The sequence below is a fragment of the Egretta garzetta genome, unplaced genomic scaffold (assembly GCF_000687185.1).
Source record: "Egretta garzetta isolate BGI_Z169 unplaced genomic scaffold, ASM68718v1 scaffold258, whole genome shotgun sequence".
In the NCBI taxonomy this organism is placed as follows: domain Eukaryota; kingdom Metazoa; phylum Chordata; class Aves; order Pelecaniformes; family Ardeidae; genus Egretta; species Egretta garzetta.
Window position 1 is genome coordinate 132,849 of NW_009260413.1, and position 10,597 is coordinate 143,445.

Genomic DNA, 10,597 nt, shown 5'->3' on the forward strand with positions numbered 1-10,597 from the left:
CGGGAAAACTCTAAGAATTAAATTTAAAAAAAAAAAAAAAAAAAAAAGAGAGACAGAAGGAATTAATTACTGCAAACAAATATAATTGTTTCCACCCTGTGGAATATGCAACCATTACAGTAGTTAAAGAAGACACTTTTGAGGGTGAACAACTGAAAATATAATCTTTCTATCATAGCTTTCCTTCAAAACTGTTTCCTTTGAAATGTACCTTTAGGCTGCAGGTTACTCGGCAGCTGGGAGCATGTTACAGTGCCCAGAGCAGGCTGGCAGAAGGTCATTTTTCCAAAATCTCCTACTCTGAGACTATTTTGGTCTTACAGAGCGACAGCTTTTCACACACAGAAAGACAATTTGCTGGTGCCACTACCTTGTCAAAAAAGCAATTATAAAGAAGTAAGAAAGTATAGCAACATTTCAGCTGAATTCAATATCCCATGCGCATGGGGGCAAAGTCTGAAGCAAGGTTTGTCACACATACCTGACATTTGGTGGCTGTCTCCCAAAGAAATGTTAGCACCTGAAAACATTGCATTATTCAACTACCTGCATAAGGAACTAGCAGATTTTAAACCTCTTTTGTGTGATATTTTTTTCCCCACTGAGATGCTAGGATTTAATAAAGCCATTTTAACTAAGTGCTCTTCATATTCTGACTTTGCCAGTGGTGTTTTTGTCCTATACATTTTCTATGCATTTTTCCTGTAGGAGTATGTTTTTTCATTGTCTTACAGCACTATGCTACCTAGACAGTGGCAAACAGAGCAGAAATTCACCACAGAGATCTTCAGGTAAGTTGTTTAGCACATTAATATGTGAATTAATGTAGGATTTAATTATCGCCATGACAGAGGATATGTTCTTGCCTACTCTCTGAGCGCCTCAGATACGTTAACATGAGTCAAAATGAAAAGAACAGTCAAAATCAAAGGCCACAATCAAAGGCCAAGTTGTGTGGATATTCCACCATGTGCCTCCTGGGCACTTTGGAAGCCCAGATATTCATTAATGCAACTCTGATGCTACTGTGCACTGTGCCGAGTGTATTCCTTAGGATATCAGCCTTGTCACTGGAGTGGCAAAGATGGGATCTGCTAGAATATAACCACGTGGGCCCTATTTTCAGCATCCCAAAACACAAGGGCTTACCCAGCTCTCCCATTCCCCGCAGGCCCTGAGGCAGGAGAAAATCCTCTCCTAACACTCCTGCCAGTAATTGGGTATTTCCCAACTTGGATGTCGGGCTTACCTGTTACCTGCTTTTCTTCTGATCATTCATATTTTCTATAAACAGTCATAAGCCAGTTTCTCCATCTGGCTTATCAGTTTCAAAGCACCAGTTTCAGGCATCATCTTCACTTAAAACTGCTCACATCCAGCATAATAAAGAGATAAGTGTAGATGAAGTGACCTGCTTACTGTGGTAACCCTAAAGGATCCCTGAAGCACCCTGATTTCTGCTGGAGTTGGAGGTAAGTAACAAAAGAAAGAGTTGTCTCAGAAACATACCGGGACATGACTGGTATTTTATGAGCAAATACTACTCTGAAATTTTTTCATCCAGGCTGAAATCAAAAGCATTAGACACCGTATGTGGAAATCTGAGCTGTTACCCCTAGAAGGATCTGGAGAAAACTTAAAGCAGCGCAGTTTTGGATGCTTCTGGCAAGCCAAATATCTCCTGAAAGACTATTTATCTATCAAACGAGAAACATCACACATGCACAAACCTCTCTCACTTAGTCTGCTTCTAAATGCAACTCTCATGCTTTTTGAGAAATCAAAACTGCTGGTTACAACATGAGAAGTACACACGTAAGCATGCACACGATCCTTTAAATGCTTGTGAGAAACCAGACAGCTTCCACATGAAAATTATTCTCTTGCACGTTTACAAACTCAAAGCCTAGATGAATAAACGAAAAAACTGTACATACCAATGACTGGAAACACTACATCAGAGGAGCTTTTGCCTGGGGCACTTCTTTCATTTGAGTTACCTTCAAAGCGGTCACGACACTATGGGAGCACTAAGGCAAACGTACACTCTGTTATGAAGCAATGCAACCAGACCAAAATACATGCAAGCAGAATCAAGGGCGCCTGCTGCAGAAATGGCACTGCTTTCCTCAACCTCAGCCTTGTGTTTTTACTCTCCCATAGGCACAGCTGCCTTTTCACTGTCTTTCTTTTCCCACTAAATTTAATACATTTCTTTGCTTGCTATAATCTCCTTGCTCCTACCTGTGAATTTTTCAGAAGCGGGTCCATCCGTTACTATTTGTGTATATAATGACTGGTACAGCAGAGCCTGACCCTGGTAGGGGTCTCTGGGGTCTGTGCGGTACAGGCAGGCATTACTTTTGCGTTGCTTATCTGTCTGAAAGAATGGCAGCAACCAGCAGGACCAACCCTGGAATCCTGCCTTTCCGCTGCCTGCCTGGCTAGAGGGCTGTTGCTCAGACTTACTTCTTAATTCTTACTTTCAGGTGCTAATCCAAACTTGTTCCTCGTGTCTCCCATTTGTCTTTGTTCCTGACTTGGACAGAAGAAGATTCAGACTCACAGTAGCACACTGTATCTTAAACGGTACTTCCTGACGATTTCAGCTGAGGCTTTTGCGTAAAAACTGCTGAGAATAAAAACTCCACAGACATTACAGATGTGAGAATGAGTCCTAGATGATCAAGCAGATTGTATGCAAGATGCTGAACATCTCTTGCAAGGCAAGGCTTTCATTCTCAAGTATAAATCAGAGAGATCAGCTAGTATTAAGTCATCTGCTCTCTCTGCAGTTCAGTTTTGTGTTTTGCTCTCCATTGTTTGTCCATTTTGCTTTAAAAGCTTTCTTGTTCAATGTTTTATCTAGCTGTTTGCTTAAGACAGTGAAGTATAAAGAAAGGTAGGAGCTATGTTATCACTAATCCCAGTCCTCAGATCCCCTTTTCCCCTGCACACATGCAATGCACATTCAGAGCCATTGGGAATGGTGTATCTCAGGACACGTTTGTGTGCCATCACACTTTTTACAGTGGCACTTTTCCTTACTGTGTTTCGTTGTCAAAAGAGAGTAAATCCTTTTATGTCTCACATTCACTGACCAGTAATAAAATGCCTGTATACTCAGAGATGACTACTCGAGTTAGATTTGAAACTTCATGCTTACTTTGCCTATTTGTTTATCCCGATTTCTGGGCAAAACAGACAGCTGTGTAAGGTCTAGCTGTGCTTGAGATAGTATGCTTGCTTTTGGCAATAGTGTGAAAGCTGGCTTATACGTCCCTCTCTTCTCTTGCGCTCCACATTTCTTTCCTCCTGTTGTACTGGCACAACTACTTCTGGATCAGGGAACTGATCCAAATGAAAGAACAAACCAAAACAAAAGCCCAGGAATAAATTGGTTAGCTTCTGGATTGGGCTGACAAGGTAGCTGCACAACAGGAGGGCAACAGAGAGGCAGGAACAAATAATCTGGGACAGAGAGGGGCAAGCTGGTAACAGCAGCAGCATTTATATGTAGAGACAGACTTACAAATGGAGCTTCCACTACTGAAGGAGAACTTTTTTTTTTTTTTCTAAATCTCTGCCTAGAGTCAATTATTAAGCAAGTTTCTTGGGATCTGCAGCCTTTTTGGCACCCTAGGTTAGGCCAGACTACCACGTGTACCTACTGTGCCCCCCGACTGGGACATAGACACAGCTCAGTGTGTCTGTGGGGAAGAAGGGAGATTTGGGAACTGATGGTTTCACCCTTGTTCTGTACGCAATGTACAATGTACATAGCAGAGGTGAAACAGAAAACAAACAAGCAAAAAATAGACTTTAAATTTTCTCCTTGTTTCACAGCATTTTTGTACATCCCTTTTTGCAAATTGCTGTACAGAAACACTTCGTCTGTATTTCACATCTTAGCATATGGAAAGGCAGAACAGTTTTGTAACAGGAAAACTTCACTGTCCGTTCACAGAGCCTGGCAGGAGTCTTGTAGGTGTATGTAATAATCTGGAGCACATTTTTAGTGCCAGTCAGGTTTCCCTTGGCGACTCTTTCAAACCACCAATGCTATGTTGGCACTGGTGTGAGTCTCAAAACGCATCTAGGACCTCAGCTCACTGGAATTTTCAGTCCATGATAACTATTTAGTGCAACATCCGCATAAGCTTTTAATAGAGCCACCAGGACTTATGTCATACCCCGGGCGCATAGGACCCAATCTGCTCAATCTTTAACTAGGTCCCATCAGTATTCTCTCTCCAGGACAGTGTTAGGTGCTAATGCAAGTGTTAATAACTTTCCATATTAACTACTGTCTAGGGAGCTTTTCCACCTTTCCCTCCCCCTTTACTTTCTGCCTAAAAAAATCGCTATTAATAGCAAGGAGGAACAGTCAAGTGGTTGCAAGACAACAGTGGATCAGATTCTTATCACGCACTTTCATCCACTTCCAAAGGCTGATTATTCTTCACAAAGACATTTTAGACATACAGAGATTACAATAATTACTTGAGATGTTATATTAATAGATTTAACGAAGAGCTATCAAAGAGACTTGAAAAGGTCCTAACAGTCATGATGAGCTATACGTTGGCAGGGTTTTATGGAAAGAACAAAATGAGAGGCAGAAAAGGAACTGCTGGTATTCTTTAGACAGCCCCCACTGCTGCCAAACTCAGTGGACTTTGCTGGTGATATGACACCTTGGGGGAGAGTTTGTGGTTTTTCATACTAAAATTCCCGTCCGTGTTCGCAGTAGAATTATTTACGGATCTTCCTCCAACTAGAGACAATGCTGGTGAGATTTCTGAGGCCTTACACAGTGTGACGAGACATCCCGCTGAAGAGAATATAAAAGCTTGTCTAAATTGAAAAACTAGAGGTATTTACCAACAGAGAGCAAAGACTCGGGCAGTGCACATTATCTACCGCACAAATTAGCAAGTGCCACATGGGGTGAGGGAGATGAACGGCTGTGGATGCTATGAAAGATGAAAAAATTAACTACTTTTTCCCCTGCAAGTGTCACCACACAACCTTTAAAATATCTAGATGCTACTTTTCCAGTGAACTACCTTTTTTAACCATATCATTCAATCCCAGCCTAGCCTGACCCAAAAATATTGCAATGTCCTCCTCAATTCCCAAATCCACCTTCCACTCCTCCAAAGCTGGAGTAGCTCAGAGCTTCTTCAAGTTCAGATCCTGGCCAAGTCCTGCTCACACTCACATCATCTGTGGAGCAGGAAACTCCACCTGCACTGAAATTCCTGAAGATGTTACCATTTTGCATAACTGTCTACTAAAAATTAGGCAACAAAGATTGCTATGATTCATTACTGTGGAACAAGATCCTTAGCTTATCTTTTTCATACCCTCTGGAGAGCTGAGAAGTAAGAGGGTCAAAGCAGGAAACTCAGCTGCGATGAACTCATGTATTTCACACAATTTTTTCACTCCTCCCTACCCCCCCTTTTTTTTTCCAACTCCAGTTTTTCAATTTTTCCATCCACCCATTTTCAGCAACTCATTACAGAAATATCACATTACAAGATACCGTCCCAGGATCCCCCACAAAATCCCACAACAGAGAGGAAACAGTCACTAAGCCTAAATACTGAACAGATTTTGGGCTGTAGATATGCCCAAGGGACTTGATGAAGGCTTGGATCTTGGTAGAAGGGTAGAAGCCAGCTGAGAGAAACTGCTGGTCCATTTTTAAGTGCTCAGTGCTACTACACAGGAGATGCTTGGTTTAGCAAGGAACCCTAGGGACGGGCTCCCAAATGAAGTCCCATCCAGATGTTCAACGTACACTATGTCACCCAGGGTCCCATAGAAGACATTATCTATTCAGGAGCATGGGGAGGAAAAACTGAGGGAGAGAAGAGGAAACGTCAGCTGAAGCACACACACAGAAAAAAAAAGAAAAGCTCTGGCTGAGTTCCAGAAATGAAAATCTGGCCCCACTGAAGTAGGTGGGAGCTTTGCCACCAGATTTCAATGGAGACAGAATTTCACCCGATGTGAGCAGCACTCTGGAAATATCCTCCCTCCAGACACACTGTGGGAGCTCTTCTGGCTCTGCGTACTCACTGGAAACACAGAAAGGGAAATTAAACCCAAACCAAGACAACAATACCAGAATGATTAATCAACAGACAAAAAGGATGCAACAACAATTAGGCAAAAAGTATTGCAGAAGTGGATGGAAAGAAGGCGGCAAGTCCTTTACCTCCTGGACCACTGAGCTTTGCCAGGAATAAGGAGGGATGCAAGGACTCGTGGTGCTGGATAAAGGGTGCTGTGCCAAGACTTCACTGGAGGCAGTCTGCACAGATTCAGTAACAAGAGGAAGAAAAACTTCTAGCACAGATTCAGCCTTGGAGAATGCTCCCGTCACTAATGCTATATAAAGAGGCCAGAACCTAGCAACTTCAGCAGAGATTCCTAGGAGCAATCAGCGTCATCGCTTACACATTCTCAGGCAGGCTAGTTCACAGAAAGGGCATGCTCAGCACGCTCTGCAGTTGTGTAACTGTGAGGATTCTGGAAACAAGAAATACAATGCCTGAATACAATAAATAAGACACAATGCCTATAAAGCCCCTATCTATGTGACAGCTATGACCCAGTTATTTAGCCTGCAGTTGCCCTCTGATTTAGTTAGCATTTGGTTTCATACCACAAATATAGAGTGGTCCTGGATGTTCCCCTTTCACTGGCTTACGAGTTCAGGCTGCCTAGGATGCCAAGTTCTACCTTTCAGAGTGCCTGAACACCCCAGATCCACAGAAGGCAGCTGAAGGGACAAATTCCCATCACTGCTGGAACTTGGCCCCTAACTCCCAACCGAAGACCTCTTCTTTGCTGCAGCTCTGCTGCAAAAAGGGACCAAATGATGCTGTTTCTGGGAACTACTGCAAATTGTGGATGTGGTGATGACAGCATGCAAACTTGCATACCTACTGCTGACTAGTATTCAAGTATTGTATTCCACTTTGAGAAACCCAGATGAAGATTCGTGTCTACATTGTCAATGATGGGTGAGTGACAACAGCTCACCAAGCACTAAACCAGAGTTCCCTGAGTGACTCTGCGTGATGGGCGCAGCGTAGGCAGGCGTCCACCAGAGTTTGGAAGCTCCCAAGGTCCGTTGAGCTTTTCTCAGGATTCCTCCTTCCTCACAAAACAACTGGAGAGGTCTATTTTTAGCAGTGGGTGCCCAGCCTCCCCTGTGATGGTGTGAGGCTCAGAGCTCAGGCCATCTGCCAGTTTCCCCTCCCTGCTCTCTTCTTCCTCTCTCAAATAACCAGGGAAAAACCCCTGCCCACGGCCAGCCTCTTCAGGTGATGGAGATCCACGGTTTGCTGCCTCATTACCCACGTGCCTGGACAGACCACTGGTCTCAGTGCGAGTTCCTTGCCCATGGGCTCTGCTGTCAGTCCTCAGGACTGCCCCAGTGTTGGTGTCTATTGCCCAATGTTATTAAAGGTAAGGGGAAAAACAGAGGGCACCAAGGCAAAATAAAGCATCTCTGCAGGCCCTGCAGTGCTCTGCTGGCTCAGAGCAAGTTTTTCACCTGGTTACTTAGCTGGCAACTTGGAAAATGAAGAACAAATGTGTTTGGACTGACACTGATCCTTTTGCAGGCTCTGGAAGCAAAACTGGAGGGGAAGAGGGTGGCTGGAGAATTACTGAGCTCTTGTGCTCCCTGGCTGCCTCAACACCATTGTTCCCCCAATGACAAACTGGGAGAACTGCTTCTCGGTGTGGCAAGGCCCTGGGATGAAAAGCATGGACTACCCCTAGTGCTGGGCTTTGCACCAGGCTGCCGGCTCTTCTCAGCATGTGCCATGCAGCTGTGGGCGTAAAGGGCGCACCACTGCCTTCCTCCCAACTTCAACAGCGGACCTCGAAAGCACAGCAGGACAAGGGTAATCATCTGCCAGAGGAGCTACTAACTTCAGGAGTGTTGAGAGGGTACAGCTGAGACCAGCATCTGGCCCAGTCTTTAGTTACGCTGCGGGTACCATGAACTAAAATCTTTCCTTCATGGCTTAAATCGGCCCCAGATACATTTAAAAACAATTACTGGAAGGAACAAAATAACATCTTGTTTTGAACAGCTCTTGCCAGCACTCAGGGAGGCTTGAGAAAGTTGTATGCCACCAGCTGGCAGGCTGGCCATGGATGACAGCTGGGCCTACAAACCTTGCTGCTCACCCCTTGCTGGATCCAGGGCTTAACCATAAAAGGACCAAACCTGAAACCAGTACCTAATCCACAAAAGGGAGAACTTAAAAATCCACTTCTGGGTCACTTGTGGCTAAAGTTGCAAGTCCAGCATTTCCAAAAGTTATTTTTACTGCCATGACACTGGCTGCAATATAAGGGAAAATGTGGTTATCAAGTCTCTCCACAGATTAAGGAGACTAATGTAAAATCATTTCAGCCTAGTCCCCTCATCTTTCTCTTACCTTTTATACATCATATTATTACTTGCCTTCTTTTTCATGCCCAGGCCCATAGTAGCACTTAGAAATAGCTGAAAATGTATAATTTTTTTCCAGGACCTACACTGACTCCATATACAAACCTGTATTTTATCACATTCTTCCACCTCCCTTCAAATACATCTGATGATTTTCTACAAGTCTTGTCAATACTAATACACCAACTGGTATCAAGCAGATATGTATTTTCTACCGATCTGCTATTTTACCTAAAAATGAGAATTTTAGACTAGTACAATCCTAACTCAAAACAGCTGACAACATTCTTTTTAAACTGTCAGAAGTAGATTTTCAACATAGAACATAATTTTTAGAAACAGAGAGACAGGCAGACATTTTGAGACTTGCTCGTTTGAATAGCACCCGTTAAACAAGTGAAAACTAAACACATTGAAAACATCCAAAATTCTCTTTTTTTTGTACAATTTGGCAGCATTATTTCACTACGCTCGGTTTTCGAGTACAGGAACTCTGACCATCAATCCTTCTAAAACGAGAACTTCAAGTATGAGTACCTGAACAGATAAGCTTCAGTTGATGTAAGAAGACAAAGGAAAGGCAAAACCAGAATTCAACATCGTTTTTTCTTGACCAAAGGCCAAAAGTAAAGGTGGTTGCTGCATTCACTATTTATTTTATGATATGCAGGTAAGAATAACTTAACAAGGTAACATGTAGCCCAGCGAGGAAAGGCAGGCCAAAGGACATGCACCAATCTGCTTCACAAAGAAGCCAGGTGCTACATGGTGGGTTATCATGGTGAACGGGATCGCTTACTGAAACAATATCTGAAGATGACCATAACTTTATATTGTTTTGTGTTGACTGAAATACCTTGTTCTGACCAACTAGAGTTTGCTATTCAACACATTGATTTGCACACAGGCTGGAATTGTTTGCAGTACAGCAGAACGATGTAATATTTAAGTGTACTTACCCTGCAGATTTCTGCTAGGCTTAAAGTAAGGCCGCTGCTCCAGTGAAAAAGCCCTCAAAGGCCACTTTTCCCGCACTAGAGATCGGTTTGCGATTCGGGTTTCTAAACATTTATTTCAGTGCAAATTCTGCCAGAAAGAGGAACTTACTGCTTGTTGTGAAGTTACCCTCCCCAACCTGGGGAAAGGAGTCTACATCTTGGATGACTTGTAGTACTCCCACAGTCCGCACCGGGGGATCCAGGGCGACGGAGCTCTCGTTCACTGTTATATCGCTGGCTCCCGTTATCTGGTTGGTTGGTGGTCCTCCTATGGACGCTTCCAAGTCTGGAGGTATATCGTCCATGCAATCTGCATTTGGCTAATGGGAAGAAAAAAAAAAGAAATTTGAGCTTTTACCTGATAAAAAGATTTCATTTACCTGTTCCCACTTCTTTAGGGTTTTTCGCTTTCTTTCCGTACTGAAAATGGCAACGTATGATGAATAAACATGCAAAGTTTGATTGTTTTCATGTACTTAAAACCTCTTAATACAATTTGTTGGAAGAGAGACCCGAAGTATGCATTGAAAATATTCAGTATTAAACCGTGTCCCCTACAATCTCTAAATATTCTTATTTATACTTTTTAAAGGTTTTGGGAGAGTGTACTTTGAAAAAGTAACTCACTTATTGATATGATCTGCTCAACATAGGCAGACTGCTGAGTCAGATGATAAATGTAAACAGAGACAGTAGCTGAAGGGGAATTATTACCTTTTCCCTAAATACGCATTTCATAGAGCTGATATCAGAGCTTTCAGGAATAGGAATTTAAGGGCTCTGCCTGTGGGCGCATCTGTGTGTGGGGTGCAAAAATAGAAGCTAAAGCTGTTTATAAGAGAAGTTTTTTAACATCAGAAGGTCTTTTCCTTTACTAATGCTGTATTTCCTGCAAACTTGAATTATGAGAAAAGAAACCAACCAAGCAATAATGGGAACTTGAAGAGTATTATTCAATCCATAGTCTTTCTTGCTTTGTGATTCACAGAGACTAAGGGTGAAATGCAGTTTCGGGGAATTTAAACACTTCTCTCTTGCAGTTACGCAGCGAACGCGCACCAACACCTCCAGAATGAGCCAAGCTCCTCAAGTCAGGAGTCTGCCTTTCCAT

The 10,597-nt window shown here is 43.0% G+C and overlaps 1 protein-coding gene across 1 annotated transcript in view; it reads right to left on the minus strand.

Moving 5' to 3' along the window:
* RNF150 (ring finger protein 150) overlaps positions 1–10,597 on the minus strand; it is a 58,917-nt gene that overhangs the window by 16,646 nt on the left and 31,674 nt on the right. Inside the window, exon 6 of the mRNA XM_009643651.1 lies at positions 9,596–9,806. Coding sequence (XP_009641946.1) covers positions 9,596–9,806 — 211 coding nt within the window. The remainder of the gene's footprint in view (positions 1–9,595; positions 9,807–10,597) is intronic.